This window comes from Parambassis ranga, chromosome 20, assembly GCF_900634625.1.
Source record: "Parambassis ranga chromosome 20, fParRan2.1, whole genome shotgun sequence".
In the NCBI taxonomy this organism is placed as follows: Eukaryota; Metazoa; Chordata; class Actinopteri; family Ambassidae; genus Parambassis; species Parambassis ranga.
Window position 1 is genome coordinate 919,746 of NC_041040.1, and position 18,624 is coordinate 938,369.

The window sequence follows — 18,624 nt, forward strand, 5'->3', positions numbered from 1 at the left end:
CTGATGAATCCATGTTTGGGACTTGCTGTTGCCTGCTAGCACTGAGAAGAAGAACAAACAGCCGGCCTCGTCTTTGGGCTGAAACAAGTACAGGGGATTTAATTCGACCGGCAGGGTTTGCTTTTCTTCTGGTTGTTTTTAATGCACAGGCCACATAAAAGCGGTGATGTTTGGCCGCCCACCCTTTGGTTCGAGTGACTATCCTGTGGGAAGCATGCCATCAGAAGCTAATTTGTTATTCTAAGAAAATCGGGGCTTTTCAGTGTAGAACCAGGGCTACACTGAAGGTTTCTAAGAGGGCAGTGCTTGGAGCTCCAAAACACTTTGTGGAAAGTGGATCAGCTGGTCTCAGAGGACGAGCAGCATCTCAAAGCTGCTTCTCAGGAGGGGAAACAGGGCCAAGGACTTGGGGAGGGCTGAGCTGTACAAGCAGAAGTCCTATTTACTGGACTTCTGCTGAGATTAAAAAGAGATGGACAGTGCAGGGCGATAACCCACAGCAATATTTGTATGAATTAAGATAAATTCACTGACTTATTTGAGCATTTAGTTGGATTACAGTGAAGGTAAAGATACTTAGTGAGGCATGATGGTGTGAAGGAGCAGCACTGAGCTCCACTGATCACAGCAGAAACACGTCTGAGTTCAATCAAATTCAGACCTCTAAAATACAAACAATGTGGTCAAATACAGGAAATAGCTGGTTGAACTGCCCTAAGGACACAAGAACAGAGCGACGATCAGACACAGTGGAATCACATCAGGGAGGAGCAGCTGGTGAACATGAGGGCAGGAAGCGATGTTAGCTTACAGCAGAACAGAATGTGAGAGAGAAACTGGAACAAACACTGTGAGGTGACACTTGTAGTCACATTAGTGAAGACATGCAGCGTTGAAATCAAATATTTCTGATGTGACATCATGTAATCGTGCCTTCCTGTCACTTACAGGGTGAACAGGGACCTCCTGGCAAAGTGGGCCCACCTGGACTTCCGGTAAAATCTGCCCTGAACTTAATAATAATAATATAATTAATTAAAGCTATTAACACATTCCCTGTTTGTTTCTAGGGGGATGTGGGCTTACCTGGGCCTCAAGGTCCACCTGGACTTAAAGGAACATTGGTCAGTATGACATCATGATGTTTACCATGTGACACTAATGATTTTTGATTGATGTACAACAGCACGGCTCTATTAGCAACCAAATCTAAATATTTAGCAGAAATTGCTGGAACTGGTTTTGACACAGAGATCAGACAGCTGCTCGCTCTTTACACCCAAGATAAGACAGCTAAGCATCTTAATGGACCATCGGGGTCTCATTCGTGATGTTTGTCTACTGTTCGGTGCCAGATTGACAGCCATGCTAACAGTTGCTAATAGGGATTCCAGATTTTCAGTGTGTTCAGCTGGTGTGGCGCTGAGTCAGCCCACATTTGGCTTTCCATAAGGGATCATGTTAGAAAACCTATCATGATGGGAACCATCCTAGTGGAGCCTATACTCTCACTTGTGGCCTCTAACAGGTGGGTATCTGTGTCCACCTGTTGCCACATTCATCTCTATTAATAACCGTGCAGTGGGCTCATAATAACATCATTAATTTAGCCCCTGCTCCTTATGTTCATTTATTGTTCATTTAAGCTAAAAGTCAGATGAGCGTGTGGGGTTATGAATGTTCACACAGTAAGGGCACCCCCCCCCCTCCCAACTGGTAAACAAGATTACATATGCAGAGGTGCACTAACAGCAGGCAGAGCTCAGTGGTGACACCTGGAGTCAGAGCTTTGCCTCCCTCTGGTGGCCAAAGTCACACAGTGCCTTCTATGAGGACCTTTTTTCCCCCAAGAGCCTAAATGACTCATCAGTGGATCGACTTTTACACAGAAAGTAAGGTTGAATCAGGTGTTTTCCAGGCTGTGCATGGTTCTCTCTGCACACAGCCTGAGCAGCCTCCACATCGCTCCTTTCAGGCTTCACCTTTTAGTCCTTATCTTGCTCTTTCTATTTCAGTTTTGGACATTTGACATATCTGACACACACACACAGTAGAGAGAGAGAAGAGAGGGAGACAGTCTGTGGAGCACGATGAACCACATTTCTTGTATCCAAGCAACCACATACTATCTTACAATAATACATACACATCACATTCAAGCTAACTGACAGTTGACCCAGCTGACACCAATCAAATGTGGCATTTCAATGCACCTCCTTCTGTTTGGCTCCCTATTATTAATCAATGGCGGTATGAGGATGTGCTTCTTGGCATCATTCCTTTGTTGCCACAATCATTGTAATTCTCACTTATATTGGATTCCTTCAGTATTTTCTTGTATTACAATCGATCCAAGTCGAGTGTTTACGGAGTGTGATAGCTTCAGAAAAATGCAGAAAATTGTAGCCAACACTGAGAACGCCCAAACCTGCAGTTCCTCAAACAGCCACTGGAGGCACCACAGACCTCCATGCTACAGTGACAGAATATGATCATGAATAATTTAAAGTCAGAGTTAGTTACTTTATGCTAAGGATGTCTCCTTAAATGTTAGCGTGAGCCTGCTGGATGGCTGATACCACCTGTGTGAATCTAAGGCATGTTTTAATCTGACAGTGTGATTGATTGAACAATATACTAATCAGAGGATTCAGCATTTACAATTCACATTTTACATTCACATTTCAGTGTGATAAGAAGTAAAAATGTAAAGAAAGAAAAGGATGTGACGTCCACATGATGCCCAGACATCAACTGTGTGGCTCCACCCACAGGTTAGAGTAGGATTATTGTGTGTTTATTGAACTATATTTACTGTAGTGATAAGATCCAGTCTTTTCTCTTACTGTACGTGATTTAGCTGCCTTCCAGTCAGAGTTGGACAGTAGGATTCATCTGTGTGTTTTCTGTTCAGAATGCCTGTGGGAAGATAAAGAGACCAACACACAGCTTCAAGCTTTTCTCTTGATACAGCAGAATGCTTTGTTGAATATGCAAACTGTGTGTGTGTGTGTGTGTGTGTGTGTGTTTGGTGTGAGTGGACCTGAGCCATCTCATTTCTCCCTCAGTGCTTCCTGACTAAGCCGTCACGCACTCTGTCACATTCAGCCCAAAGCGCTGTGTCTGTCTCTTTCATCTCATTCTCTCTCTCTCTCTCCCCCTCTTATTCCCCTTCCTCTCTCGCCCCTTTCCTTCTTTCCTTCACTATCTGTCTCCGTACAGGGAGTCCAGGGGCCCCCGGGGCCGCCCGGAGAGATCGGCCGAGATGGTCCCAAGGTCTGTGTGTTGAACGTTATAATTAGTTATTATGGTAATGGCCTGCTGCTCCCCAGCCGCTCGGCTATTCTCAGCCTCGTCTAATGTTGCCTCCCCCGTCCCTCCCCTCCTCTCTCTCTCTTATTGATGTTCCCGTGGAGAAAACTGCATTTTGCTGAGAGGGAGTCAACTTGTTTGGAGTCAGTGTGGAGGTGTTGCTGAAAATGTGATAAATGCCATCCTGCGTGCTTCATGTGTGTGCACACTTGGATTCCTCTCCTTCAGAGACACTTCCAGACACTCGTGCAGAGTGTGGTGCAGCACTGTTCATTTATTTATTTACTAAGCTGGTTAATATTTAGTAGCATACTCAAGGAAGACAGAATTAAAACAAGTGTCAAACACAGATTAAACTGACCTTTAACGTCGGAGCAGAGCCCCCAGTCCCTTTTTTTGGGGGGCAGTGTTTTTAACTTCACAGAGGCGAGCACAGGGGCCATGTTCATATTTCTCTGACCTTGAAATGCACATTTCCTGTCCCTTTGGAATTTGTATACTCACATGGCACAAAGATGGAGAGGGAGAGAGAGGAAGGGCTGGAGGATGGCACTTTCACGGATATGAAGGTGAAAATTGACTCTTTGACACGCTGGGAACCAAAAAACTGAGCCTGGTTTCCAGCAACCGGCACCAAAACTGCTCATAGAAAGTTAAATCATGGATAAAATGATAAGAATTATAGAGGGGAAGTTGAGGAAGTTGCACACACAGGAAAGCTCTCAGAAATATCCTTTAATCTACGGTTAAATTAAGGAACGTTTGCAGGAAACTATTTGAAAATAAAGGTCCTACAAAAGACCCTTTTTGGGGGGAAATATGAGGAAGTATCAGGACAGAGCCGGTCCCTGTATCCATGCTTGCTAAGATTAAAGCCGGCTGAGAGGACAGAGGTTTTAAATCACGCTGCAGGAGGTGCAGCACACAGAAGCCTTTTACAGAATCTAATTCAGGCCTGGCACTGAAGAGCTCTAAACTACCTGACTGTACAAAAGTAATCACAATCAGCTCCATTTCAAGCAGCTGCAACATTAAAATAGTGCCTACGAGCTGCAGGATTTGTAACGCTTCACATTCTCATGTTGGCTCTGACAGCAGCACAATTATCTGACTTAGAAAGGCTGTCCGTCCTCTAAATTTGATATTGTGATTGGCACAGCTGGTTAACCAGGAAGAGGCCAGTAATGGGACGGGCTGAGAGGATAATGATTAATCACTGCACACTGTGATTTATATTCCGCTTCACTGACCCTCTTCTCATATGCTGCACCTATATGAATGCAAATAGCAGCTCTGCCCTGATGTGGCCTCTATGACCCCTGTGCTGGTCTCTGTGATGGTTAAATTAGGCTGAGGATGTACCGTCAGACAAATTCTGTGTGTGTGTGTTTCATTTAGGGGAAGTGTGGGGATCCGGGGGATTCTGGTTCTCCAGGTCCAGCAGGGCAGAAGGTGAGTGGAGCTCTAACTTTGGAGTCTATATTAAAAAAATTGCTGCAACTTGTTGTGTTTGCCACAACTTGATGCACCAAAACTCAGCATTCAGTGCACAAATACACTTGTCTGTACCCTCCAGGCAGATTTTCTATACGCCTGATAATTGAAATGAATCAATATAAATGTACAACAGAACTAAATGCATCTGTTCATTATTTCCACGGCCCACTTTCTAAAGTAATTTTGCACAAACAGTGCATCACCTAAGGCATATATTAACTAGAAAATATGAACTCATCAGGCTGTCTTCACCAGATTTCACTTGACTGATTACCCAAAGTTCAGAGCAATATGCTCTTTAAAAGCATCTAACTAGGATTTATACATTTAAAGTAAAGTTGTGTTTCTACCCTTATAAAAAAATTATAAATAAAAACAACAAGCAAAACTTTCCAAAGTGCCAAAGAAATAAAGCCAACATGGAAAAACTGCACTTTCTTAAGTGGCCACTTGGGGGTGGCTCCTAAAATAAATCAACTGCAACGGATCTCCATGTTGTGTCCAACTACTCATACTGAGTAACTGACTGACACTGATCTTCTCGTGTGTTCTGAAAATGGGTCATTGGCATTGATGGAAGAAATAGCGCCCCCTGCTGAATGTCTTTAAAAATAATAGAAAATCTAGACAGAATCAGCCCTACAGTGTGACGCTAAATTCAGCAGCATTGCTAAGCTGCTAGGCTATACACGTGCACTGCGTGTACACCGCTGTCTTGGGAATCCCCAGCCCATCACATCTTTTGCCGTTTGTTCTGCGACCTCTGTAAAGGAACACTCTGTATGGGTCATACAACCATTACACGCTGTCAGTATCAGTATGTTTAACCCAGGATCACTGAAAACTAGAGTCTGATGCGCTGATCTGGGTGGTGCTCACATGGCCCACATGCTGCTCTGACCTCAGGGTAGTGCACCACCCCCTCCCTCTCCCACTCCCATCTGCAATCTGAGTCAAAGCTTTTATTTGACACGCGATGGCTACATAAATCACTGAGGATAATCCCATATAGTTAAGTGCAATCCTTCAAAATAAAAGCATGGAGAGAAATGATATTTTCTTCAGATTGTATCCAAATAAAATGACTCTTTTGCTCCATATTGGACAGTTTATAAACCACTGAGGACGATGCTATTGGAAATCAGCGCTACCCTTTTAAATAAAAGCATGGAAAACATCTTACATAATCATAATTTACCTACATAAAAATGATATTTTCTCTGAACTCAGAATCCCGCATATGCTCCATAAAAGATGGCTGAATCGACATTACTTACAATAGGGTGATATCTCATCACATGTGCACTATTTGCACCCTAATTTTTATTAATGCCTCAGCATGTCACCCACAGGAAGTTGAGATTTGGAGTGTGGTGGTGGTGGGATTCATCCTGTCAGCGTCTCACCAGCCTCCAGTCCTCGTGACTGACAGCTACACTTTTAATACCACTTGTTGTTTGTTAAGTTTCTCAGCAATTACACCCACAAATGTCAGCCATTGTAATTAAAAAAAAGAGAATCTCTCCTACGCTGCTTAATTACAGGTAACTGGTTATTTTGAAGGTGTTTTAGAAGCAACAAAGTTTCTGCTGTTTTAACCAGCCTTGATTATTAGCTGCAGCAGCCTGGGGAGTTCTCACACACAGAGGTGAACACGTCTGACCGCTTTATATTCAGTCTTTGAGCGAAGATTAATAACCTTTCACTTTCTCAGGGCTCTTTGGGGGAGCCGGGCTTTCCAGGGCTGCCGGGTTCCATGGGTATGCCGGGTTTCAAAGGTCACAAGGTGAGAATGTGTGGTTGCAAATAACAACAGGAAGAGTGAATAGATGATTCCTGAGTGATGTTATATAGCACAAGATAAAAGTTTTTTTTAATCCAGATCGGTCTCTTTGCAGCACAGTCTGTGTTATTTCCTCAAACAGCATGCTGTCATGTAGACATCACAGTCAACTGACATGATCTGAAAGTTAACTGTTGTGTTGTTAGGGCGAGAGAGGAGAGGCAGGAACAAAAGGAAACCAGGTAAGGTGACCTTTAACTAGTCCAAAGCTTGAATGATCTGATTTTATTTTCACTGTTTTCCTAAATCATTTGAATATTACCAAATTAAAGCTTGACATAAACTGCAGTTCCTCAAGTGGCCACTCGAGGCTGGCTCCAAAAGTGAGTCAATCCTCATAAACCTCTATGTTAAAATGTCCAACTGCAGCTCGAGTGGCCACAACAACAACAACAACAACAACACAACAAAACAGCTTTGAATGAGTAGCTGTGCCTTTAACTGCCACTGCTTATAGTTCAGTCACATAATCACACAACTAAAGCTTAAATATTCATCAACTACAATTAACAATAATAAATATTAAAGGAGACTGAGCGGCTGATGGCAGCTCAACAAAAGGCCTGCAGAGAGTCCATTCATCAACGATTACAGTGTTACTGTATGCTGCACGGTCTATAAATATCTTGTTGTGGTATGCTGATATACCACTAAATATTTGCTAAGACAAATCTCTGGCAGTGGCTTGTTGAGACAACAGTTTTGGTATTTCTTAAATAGTCGAACAGCCGAATCTTAACCAGCATCTATTTTGACTAATAATTGGAGCTGTTGGGTTTATGCAGAATTCTTTGGTTCCATCGGCTCTATTATTAACTGATGTTTTCTAATGCAAGTGTGTTCACAAACCAATTGGCATTATAGTGATGATGATGATGATGATGATGCTGTGTTTAAGACATCAGTCCAGTATAACATAATGCAGTCATTACACTGCAGCATTGGGGCATCGTGTCTCATTGTGAAGTCAGTCACACACTGAACTGGCCTCTGATTCAGTTGCTTCCCTTTATGTGCACTAAATGGAAGACAGTGTGATGGCCCAGAGGAGCAGAGACAGCCGAGCAGTACGTTACAGTGCTGGAAAGCCACACACACATGCACACACACACACACGCACACACACACACACACACATATACACACATTAGATAAAAAGTCAGGTTTGTTAAAGGTCACTGCTAGCCAATTCCTAGCCCCTCTCTCCCTGGGTTTCTCTTATTGGCTGCTTGTGGTAATCATGACCTTTTCTCCACTCACACACAGAATGAAGACACGGACAAGCACACACACACACACACACACACCTAAATCCACACACCCGTTCAATCTCACTCTTGCACAGACACACCCACACACTTATGACGCTAGAAGTCTTCGCAGCATGTGTGTAAACAAGCTTGTGCCAACCTCCAGTCAATCATGATGTATCTCTTTGCAGGGGGAGAGAGGCAGAGATGGAGACCCGGGGACTCCTGGTGTGCCTGTGAGTGCAGTCTCTCTGTGTCCACTGGGTGGCAGTGGAGCTTATGTTTTCCATAGTGTGTGTGTGTGTGTGTGTGTGTGTGTGCATGTGCAGATATGTGAACACAGTGTCTCCACAAGGGCATGACGGACACAAAACAGTCCTCATGTATACTTCAGGCTTAAAACTTAAGTCTTAGGTTAACATGTCACTTATGTTAGATTAATGCAGGGAATTAGCAATAGCACAGAGTCATGGAGTCATTAATGGATGAGGTTTTATTTCTGTTACTGTAGTCTGTCCACATCAATCAGCTCATTGAAATCACTATAAAATCTTTATCACACAAATGAAATGAAAATAATAAACTCCAGTAGTTTAACACCTCCCTCTAAGTGGTTTTATAAGGTGCTTTATGAGATTAAAAAGTTAGAGCGAGTCACAGAGAACAGAGGAAGAAAACAGAAAAGAAAAAGAAATCCCAGACTGACCGAGAATAAAACAGTTCATAATGATTATAAAATCACGATATAAGATATCCTAGGACACAGCATCCTTAGTCAGGACCGTGCTGCTGCCACCACAGTAAAGAGGATGCAGCACTGACTCTCAGGCTCTCTGTCACAGCAGGCTGAATTACACACATTTAACTGGAAATCAATGGGGGCTTTACAGACTAACACTTTCAAAGGAGGGTGAACAGGCAAATAAACCTGAAGTCAGGTGAGCGACAGGATGTGATTATCAACCCCAAGGGGGTCAATCAGGGATGATAATCTGCACAAAAAAATCAATTAGAAACTGAGGATGTAGGTGATGTCTGTGATTGGTGGACAGTGCTTATTACCAATTTGCACAATATATTAGACCAGAGACAGTACAAACATGATGTTACAGGAGCATTAATGGCTGCCAAGCTAACAAGTCTGCTGAGTTAGCAAGCTAGCCTGTCACCACAGACCTTTTTTTTTTTTTACATTTAACCTGTTATTAGCTTGTTAGCTAATGTAAACAGAAGTAGTCACTGGCTGTATCACATATTTATTTATGTATTTCCGTATTTGTAGCTGCAGATATTTTGTTGATCGTACAGACTGACAATGCAGGTTTTCAGCTGGTGACTGTGAGTGCTTCTAAAACCAACTCACACCCCTGCAGTCTCGGGCGGCCATATGAAGGGTTTTATATTAGTAGAAATGAGTTTTTAAGTAGTTTCCAAATGAAGGAGGCACAGACAGATCATCTGCTGATGCTGAACAGATGGACCCGCTCTAAACAAGGTGGGAAATACTTTCAAACTGTTGGCAGTGAGGGATGATTGATCGCATCTATAAGGTGAAATAAGATGAGAGGGGCTGGACTGCACAGAGTGATCCACACTGAGATTATCATCAATAATTACTAATTAAAACATATTGATAGAAATGACAATGTGGGCTCTGCACTTTAAAAGCTCTCATTTAAGCTTTGTAACTGCTACTTTTTTTATTAGGAACTATTCCAAGTGAGTAGCATTTAAGAATTGATCAATAGGTATTGATAACTGAGTCCTAGATGGGATTAGACGATGGACCTTGTGTGTGTGTGTGTGTGTGCAGCGGTGTATTGCATCATGTGGGGACAGTTGAGCAGCAGATAGGACTATTGCACTGCAGCCTCCATGTAGCACAGTCAAGGCTGAATTCATCAGCAGTGGATCACAGTGCGCCACTGCTGAAATGAATGAGACATGAGACATTTTCATTTTTTCGGTCTTCAGACAGACCTACTAATTCCTACTAGCTAAAATAAATGTGACTGTTCACCACAGACTAGGAGAAGAGAGGGGAGAGGGGTGTGTTCCATTACATTGTTTCCCGACAACCACTCATTAACAGAAGGCAATGAGTTTTTTCAATGTACTGTACAATTCAATGTACTTAAAAAACATAAAAACTTAAAATAATCTTTAAAAAAAAAAACGTATTCAAATTTATATGAAATGAAAACATATACTGTAAAAAATAAAATAATTGAGAACATTCTAAAATTTCAGGTACCAAATTAATCTAATTTTGATTTTTTTAGGTTTTTTTAGCCCTTTTTTAAAAAAAAATGTTTACTAATATACATAATTGTGTAGATGCTAAAAAAAAAACTTCAAAATTTTAGGGTATTATTTTTAGTTATGTTTACAAATGTACAGAGTAAGGTTTTCAGTATCACTGTTTGAACATCTGAACACACTCAATGATAAACAAACTCAGACTCTTACCGCAGGAGCGTACAGCGAGGAAGGAAATGTAGTTCCTATCCACAGGAAATACACAGAAATGCACATTTTTCTCAAAAGACTCTACATCGATTCTTAGAAGAAAGATATTATGATGAGAGGAAGCACTGAAAATTCTGAGAAAACCAAACTGAGTGCAAAGTTAGATGTTTTTTGTATGACCATGGATGAACAGCGACACAATGTCGCACTGCTGGGACCCTTCTCAGAGACCGTCTGTGAGGTTTTTAAGGTTTGGTTCAGATTTAATGACATCCTGTGGCACATTTGTGAGCACGTTTCGGCTTTAATGATAGTGCTTCCTGATGTGAAACATGTACCAGGTCATGAAGAAAGCACTTTATGTAAATGAATCACACCCTCCCCCTCAGATACACTTAATTCTACAATAAAAAAGTTGCTGGTACCGCTGGACGCTGTTTTAGAAGGACTAACAGATCCACAGATGTGATTTTTTCATCACATTACAACAAGCAGCGGACGAGAAAATAAAGCTTTAGAGAATGCATCACAATGAGCAACCTAAATGTTTTGTAAGCTGCAGATTTTGGCAGAAAAAGGAGTTCTGCATCAGCAATGCAGAGCAGCGAGCACAGCTCCTCTGACATACTGTCTCAGCCTTTGATATGTAAGCAGAACTTTCTAACTGTCTTCCCCTATTTCTCCCTTCTCTCTCTTCTTCCTCTCCCCACCCCCCTACCCGCTCTCTTTTCTTCTTCTGTCAGGGCGAAGTGGGACCCAGGGGAAGGAAAGGAGAGGTTTGTCGAATTAGACTTTGCGGTATTAGATATAATCCATTCTGTCTTATTCTGCACCACAGTGAGAAGCCCTGTCAAGCCTGCATGGCTGCTATAGAAGACTTACAGAGCCAATACCTTTAGGCCTGGGGAAATCTGGCCCCCCGGGCAAAAACATATACATCACAAAAGCAGTCTTTTTTCTAAAGGCGCACACATCTGAAATATCAAACACTTACTGTACTGTCTGCAGAATCGCAATTTATGGAGATACGACCTCCCTTAGTTGATGCCATTTGTAGGATATCTCCTGATACTAGTCTGCGCTGTATTAACACGCTCTTTGATCACTAATAAAAGAAAGAACCACTGCTTGTTAAAAGTATATATAACATACCCACTGAGCCTGTCTTTTAATTGCACTGCACGTGTGCAGTAGGACAGCAGCGGTAGATGTTGGACAAACAGCCAATCACTGTGTATTCCATCAGCTGAAACACACACACAGCAGCAGACACGAACACAAATACACAATGAATGTAACTGAGAAGTCTGAGGTGCAGCTGAGATGATGCTTTAGTCCAAGTTTCAGAGTCACAGATGAGTTATGGAGTCTGATGGCGGGCGGCAGGAATGACTTAGAGCAGGTCCTTAGAGCACAAGTGTATGCGAGTATAATTTAGCATAAAAACTACAAATCCCACAGAGAGCAGGACAGAGCTGCTAACATTAGCCTACACTCAGCTAACTTAGCATTCAGGACCATGCTGTATCTCAAGTCTTTCAAACCGTAATCTGTATACATACAGATGAATTATCTACCTCCACGAAAGTAAGGCCAAACAAATCTCACTTCCTGGTGCTGCCATGTTGGGAAAAAGACGCCATCTTGAAACCAGAGTCTACATCAACATCAGCCCAACTTTCATGTCATACACGTCCCTCCCAAAATGTTTTGTGTAGCTCGGCTGCTCTGTTGGCCACACACACAAAACTAATTAAAAAAAAGTAAGTGGTAAGAGAGCTGCACTCAACAGGCGAGGCTAAGAGAAGTAAAGAATGACACACAAGGGAGTGTTACCTTCAAAATGAAACAGGAAGTACCATCAAATACAACAGGAACCCAACACCAGCATCATTCAGATATAAACAGTAGCTTAATGCATGATTATGTAATTTCCTGTGAGCTGATGACGACCCTTTCATTTATCATGCGATAAATCAGTCAACTGATGAGATGTATCTGAAATAAGACACAGTTAGAGCAGAATAACACTTTTTGCAGCTTTACTCGTGTATTTTAAGACTCCTAAAAACTCAACACTAATCTTGGTGCTATGGCAGTTAGCATTAGCAACAGATGGAGTTCCAGTGAGCAGTCATTTATACAAAATTGGTCAATTACTGCCTGAATTTCATCTTTTCTTCTTTTGTAATGTGAGATTTCCTGTTGCTGCTTCAGAAAGGGCTGACAGGTGATGCTGGCTTTAGGGGGCCTGAAGGAAAGAAAGGCGACCTGGGCCACATGGGTGTGATTGGTCCAAGAGGATTTCCCGGCCAAGACGGGTTGCCGGGCCAACCGGGCCAACCAGGATTTCCTGGAAAACCCGTAAGTGACCATCATCTCTTAACCCAAATATACAGAAAGTGTGTGAGAGTGTATGTGAGAGAGAGAGAGAGAGAGAGAGAGAGAGAGCTACATGAAGATTCAGCAAACTCTCAGTTCAGGTTCAGCTTGTTTTCCCAGAGCAGATTCATCTGAATCACAGTGTGACTGTGTGTTCCAGGGCAAGCCTCCCTCAGATGAGCACCTTCTGAAGCTCTGCACGGATGTGCTGCGTAGTGAGTATCTGTCGCTCTGCCGGGGAGCAGACAGTGAACGCCGAACACACGTTTCACACAATACCTGTAATCAAGTTAGACTAATTATAACAAAACGCTGCTAATCAGCTCAACCTGCTGGACTATTTAAGTGATTACTGTTATTGTAAAAGAGGGTCCCACTGTTAAATAACACAACACATAATGAATCATTCTATTATTTACTGGTGTGGGATGTAAACAATCAGCTGCCTCCTGTTTTTAGCTTTTTATATCAAAACAAGATGACAGAGTCAAATTTAAAGTCTTATCCTGGGGCACAGGCTCTGCTCTTTACTGATTATATGATTAGGATCTATTCATAAATAGATCCTGTGATGCCAGTTATCTACATCAAATAGCAATACCTTAAATTCAACATACTGAGTGCAGTCAAACCTGTTTCATATAATGTCAGAGGAAACAACACAAACAGGAAATCACGATGATAGCCTGGCTATAATAAAACCAATAATGGCTGCTACTGTGCAGCAGCTGTGGTTCCTGCTCTATTGTGAGACCAACGTTTATATATATAGTAAATATTTGTCTATTAATGTAATGTAATCACTTAATAAATTGTCCAGTAGGGAGTAAAAGAATCTCCATAGTAAGTGGACCAAGGTCTGTGGTCAACACAAGCCCACTAACACAGCCCCTCTTTGGGAAAAGAGTCCTTCCATGCTGGCCTCTATAAATACACATCATCCAGTTCTAGGCTTTTATCTTGCATTATTTTCAGTCATTACAATTTACTATAAATAACTGAGTGGTGGAGGAAGTGCTGAAGCTTGGTACTTAAGTAAAAGCACAATTACCCAATAAAATATATACTTAAGTAAAAGTAGAAGTGTTGCATCAACAATCCTACTTAAGTAAAAGTCTTACATTTAAATGTACTATAAGTATTAAAAGTCAAAGTACTCACACAGTGAGTGTGGCATTTTGATAAAGAAGATGCAGCTGTAGCTCCTGGTATCAGTTCTGCCTCTACAGATGTCACCACTAGTAATCCTTCCAGCAGCTCTTTTCTTAAAGGCCCTCACAGAATGCTCTGGTGCATCCATGATATGTAGCCTACAGTGTGACAAACGTTTGGGCACCCCTTAGGAAAATCAGACATTAATGGATGGACTTATGTTAGCAGACAGTCGCTAATCTAACTGTGCTAGTACACTGGCTCAGTATACCTCACATCAGTCCAGCACTGTGTTCATAAAAAGTAACAAGTAACTACAGACACTGTAGAAGTGTAGTGGAGTAGAAAGTACAGATAACAGCTGCAACATGTAATGGAGTAAAAGTATAAAGTATGCACTATTATTTTTATTTAAGTAAAGTATAAATACATAAAATTTTACCTAAGTACAGTAACGAAGTACAAATACTTAGTTACTTCCCACCACTGCTGAGTAATAATGCTATTTAAACCTGTCACTCAAATTTGCTGTGCCATTTAAAATTTCACACGCTTCAGTATATTGCTCGGGTTACATGATAAAAGCTGCCACTCACTTTTGTATTTGATGGAATGAAGTGAGTTTTTTTTTTGTCATGGTCAGATTGCACAGCTTGATGTGGTCATAGTCAGTTATGAGAGCGGTTTTGATGTGAAATTCAATATATACCAGTGGGATACTTAGCATGTTCTGGCTGTGCCCTGCAGACCAACTCCCAGCACTCCTCCAAACACTGGCCCCCCCATCCAGGTGTGAACCCTGCCAGAGCGTTAAAGGACCCCCAGGTGAGCCAGGAGCTCCAGGACCCAAAGGCTCCATGGGAACTCCAGGCTACCCTGGCAGAAGTGGTTCTCCCGGTTACTCAGGACCTCCTGGGATGCAGGGCCCTGCAGGCCTCAAAGGTGAGACATGGCACATCATTTCTAAAAAGGGAATTAGCAGCAGCTTGGGACAGCTTTATGCTATCTGTAAGCAGGTCTCCCTCAGTGTCTGAACCTCTGTGATGAAAACCTTCCTGTATTTATTCACCCCCCGATGAAAACAACACAATAAATAGGAAAACCTCGGCATGAACCAGAGCTGGGACAAAATTTAGTGCTGCTTTCATCAACGATTAAAATCAAAACAGTGTCAGCGATGAACAAATTGGATGTGTTGATGTTCACCCATAAAAAGAGATCATTAAACAAGTGAACATCAGTGAAAGTCAGCAGAGCAAAAGACAACAAATACTGCAGACCTCAATGAGCTGTCTATGATTTATAACCATTTCACAAGAGCGGCTAATCAGCTGTGGAAGACACCACTCCGCTAAAGTGTAGCATTTAAAGTCGTTGGGTCAGGAGACTGAAAAACTGTCCCGTCCTGGACCACAGCAGCCATAAATCTGCTCAAAAACCACTTCATGCTGTGTACCAGAGGTCCACACAGGCCTACACGCTGCTGGTTCCAACACTGGTTTGAATTCTGTTCCCTCACAGGTGACACTGGACTGAGGGGACTAAAGGGCAGCAAAGGAGAAGGTTACCGTGGACCTCCAGGGCCGCCTGGACAGCCAGGTATGTTTACTAAAGAACTCCAACTCTATGTCTACTGTCTAAGATGTCTTCACCTATTAAGTCATTTCGAGGAGTTGCAGCTATTTCTGCAACCAAACCACAAGATTTCAGAGAAGTGCATGAGTGCACTTCAAAGTAAAACACATCATAAATATGTAGGGGTACTTAATGTGAGTGATTTTAGTTGCAGGTAGGGAATTCATTGCACACAATGGTAATACATGGGATTTATGAGCCAGCATGTTCTCGTCTGGATGAGCAGCGTTATAATGATCGTAGAGCTGAATTATGAAACACCACAAAAACAGACACAGCTGACAGTTCTGTTGTGCTATTGTTGTTGGATACCTAACACACAGACGTCTGTATGAAGGACCACATTAGGTGGTGAATATGTCAAGCTCTCAGCTACATAGAGAAGATTGAAGCAAGGCGTCTGGACTTGTGGAGTTTTCTTGAAGACGTTTTGCTGCTCATCCAAGCAGCTTCATCAGTTCTGGAAGACGTCTTGCTTCAATCTTCTCTACGAATTATGACCTGGATGACTGAGAATTGTCATCAACAAGCTCTCAGCTAGCAATTGGATACATAGTCTTGCGTGCACTTAGCCTAATGAATAATTTACAAAGTTCAAGCAAGCAAATCAGCACTGAGAAAGAATTATCTGACCAGAATGTGCACAAAGGTCATTTTCTCCTGCCTTGTTTGTCTGTATTGTAGCTAGCAGATTGTCTGCAGTAGCTGACAAGCTACTGTTAGCTAGTGCTACACACAGAGGACATGTTGTCATGTGGATTTTTGCAGAAAATAGTTCTACATTCAATAAACTTTACTTAACTCTGACCTGACTGAAGAGATCTTTAATCCCTTTAATGATTATCATCGACATCACTGCAGGGATTCAGGGGCCTCCCGGCTTTGATGGAATCGGCCATCCAGGCAACCAGGGAATCCCTGGGAAACCTGGACCACCAGGGGATCCCGGTAAACGGGGAAGCCCGGGCGTTCCGGGGGTCTGTGATCTCTCCATGTGTTATCAGTCTTACAACCTCAGAGAACATTACAGCAAAGGACCCAACATCTGAGGACAAGGGTGCGAGGGGGAGGCAGCTTTTGACTGACACAGCCGGGTGTTTGGATGAAGCCATTTACTGTATCACTGTTAACTCCTTTAGGACAGAGCGAGCGGGAGCGTCTGCACTGGAGGCAGACGTAACCTCATTAGCTGAAAAACGGGCAGGGCATTGATTTGTGATCATGGAATTCATGATCAAAGACTGTTAGCGGCCTAGCGGCCTAGCTCAGAGACGCAAGATACTTTGAACTTGCAAAAAATCTTTAATAGTAAGTTTAAATATTGACTTCTTATGCTGAAATGAGCACCAAATTAGCTGAAACGGCTAAACTGTATTATGTATCTAGTGGGAGAACAGCTACCTCCTCTTTTACCTGAGTGTTAAGTTATTGATACTGAAGGCTATGCTAACTGGCTAACATCTCCTTGACATGTATAAAAAACGTCTCTTGTTCTCCTGCATCATAATAAAGCCAAATGAGAGAGAGAGAGCTTCCCTTTAAATCCTGGCTAATGTGGTCAGTTTAACTTTAGCTTACTTACAACATCGCAAAGCATGCAGTCTTTTAATGTGAACATATTTTTAAGTTGCATGTATAATAGAAACGAGCAATCACTAGCTCCCTAAACCGAAGCGTGGTTCAAAGAGGGAGGTTATTTCTGCCTTCAGTGCAGTTCTGCCTCAGAGAAATGATTGTATCTGCAAATTATGTGAAAGACAGGAAGTTATTAAAGCTCCAAAGTCCATGTGAGAAGCTGTAAATTCAAACTACAGCCATGTTATTTCTGTCACAGCCTGCTTGTACTTCAGTACCAAAAAAAAAACCTATTGTGCACCAGAGGTGGTGCTGGTCCATAACAGGGCCAGGTGGGCCTGTATGGATCCTGTCGCTGTCTGTTGTTACCCATTATATTTGTGTTCTTCTTCTCCACCAGTATAATATATTTTGCTTTGCATGTAGATTACTGCAAAAAATTCTCAAACGCTGGCCTCCTCTGCAGAGAGGCGCAGGCCTTTATTAGTCAAGCAGGCTCAGATTATGGCCTTTATTTGTATTTTCCACAGTTGTGTAAATGTATTCCATCATATTTTAGAAGCAAGCTCCCACTTTAATACACTGCTTAGAGCTTAGTCAGAAGTGTTTTGTTCTGCTTCTCTTACCAGTTTGCTACAGAGGAGAAGTCATGATTCATTCTTATTATCATTTTTTGCATTAATGCTGATTGGTGTAATTAAAATGTTTAAATGGACAGAGGAAGAAGACCAGGGGCAGACACCAAGATACAACAAGAAATGATATTTAAATTTATTTCTAATTTTATTTTATTATTTCTTTTTTTAAGTAGTTTAAATTCCCCTCACATTTGAACATTTTTAAACTGCACTGCTGTTTCACATTAAAAGCCTCACTGGACAGCAAACAGTCATTAATTTTTTGCCTTTTTTAAGTACAGAATTTAATTTTACATTTTTTTAATAGGAGATCCTCATACTGTTGAGTATCCACTTCAATGGATTTAAAGCATCTGCATCACCCTAATTTGTAATTTTTTATAAACAGCCTATTAGCATCTGGCTGCAGTGTGGATGGATGGCTACATTTGACCTTTATTTTTCTATGCTTTTGCTATATGGTGCACTGTTGTAATTTATTGTCATGCTAACATCATCTTACTGGTTGACTCAGCAAAATGACATCAGCAGGTCTGTGTAGCCAGTTAGAGCATCTGTCAGATCTAAGTAGCAGGGTTTAGCTTCTCTGTGCATCATATTAGCTGTTAGCAACAAAGAGCGGGAAAAATCAGCGAAACAATCCTCATAAAAACTATGATGAGATGTGTCTTTTTTTAAACAAAACATACCGTTTCCTTCAGTGTGGGCAGAGAGGACTGATTGTTTCATAGGAGATTGCTCCTGTCCCAGTTTCCTGAGATGAGAGACTTTAAAATTCCATGTATGGTTGGGGCTGATAAGGTGAACATGTCATCACAGACTGGCGACTCTTCCAGATGCCTTATAGGGTAACAAACAGGTTAGCAGCTCT

General features: G+C 41.9%; 1 protein-coding gene across 1 annotated transcript in view; it reads left to right on the forward strand.

Annotated features, from left to right (window-relative positions):
* The window catches only part of LOC114453403 (collagen alpha-1(XXI) chain-like), a 38,694-nt gene extending 20,833 nt beyond the window's left edge, over positions 1-17,861 (forward strand). Inside the window, exons 20-32 of the mRNA XM_028433280.1 lie at positions 951-995; positions 1,071-1,124; positions 3,223-3,276; positions 4,711-4,764; positions 6,524-6,595; positions 6,799-6,834; positions 8,094-8,138; positions 11,115-11,147; positions 12,589-12,735; positions 12,914-12,968; positions 14,653-14,847; positions 15,427-15,504; positions 16,402-17,861. Coding sequence (XP_028289081.1) covers positions 951-995; positions 1,071-1,124; positions 3,223-3,276; positions 4,711-4,764; positions 6,524-6,595; positions 6,799-6,834; positions 8,094-8,138; positions 11,115-11,147; positions 12,589-12,735; positions 12,914-12,968; positions 14,653-14,847; positions 15,427-15,504; positions 16,402-16,589 — 1,056 coding nt within the window. The 3' untranslated portion in view covers positions 16,590-17,861. The remainder of the gene's footprint in view (positions 1-950; positions 996-1,070; positions 1,125-3,222; positions 3,277-4,710; positions 4,765-6,523; positions 6,596-6,798; positions 6,835-8,093; positions 8,139-11,114; positions 11,148-12,588; positions 12,736-12,913; positions 12,969-14,652; positions 14,848-15,426; positions 15,505-16,401) is intronic.
* Positions 17,862-18,624: the final 763 nt, after the last annotated feature.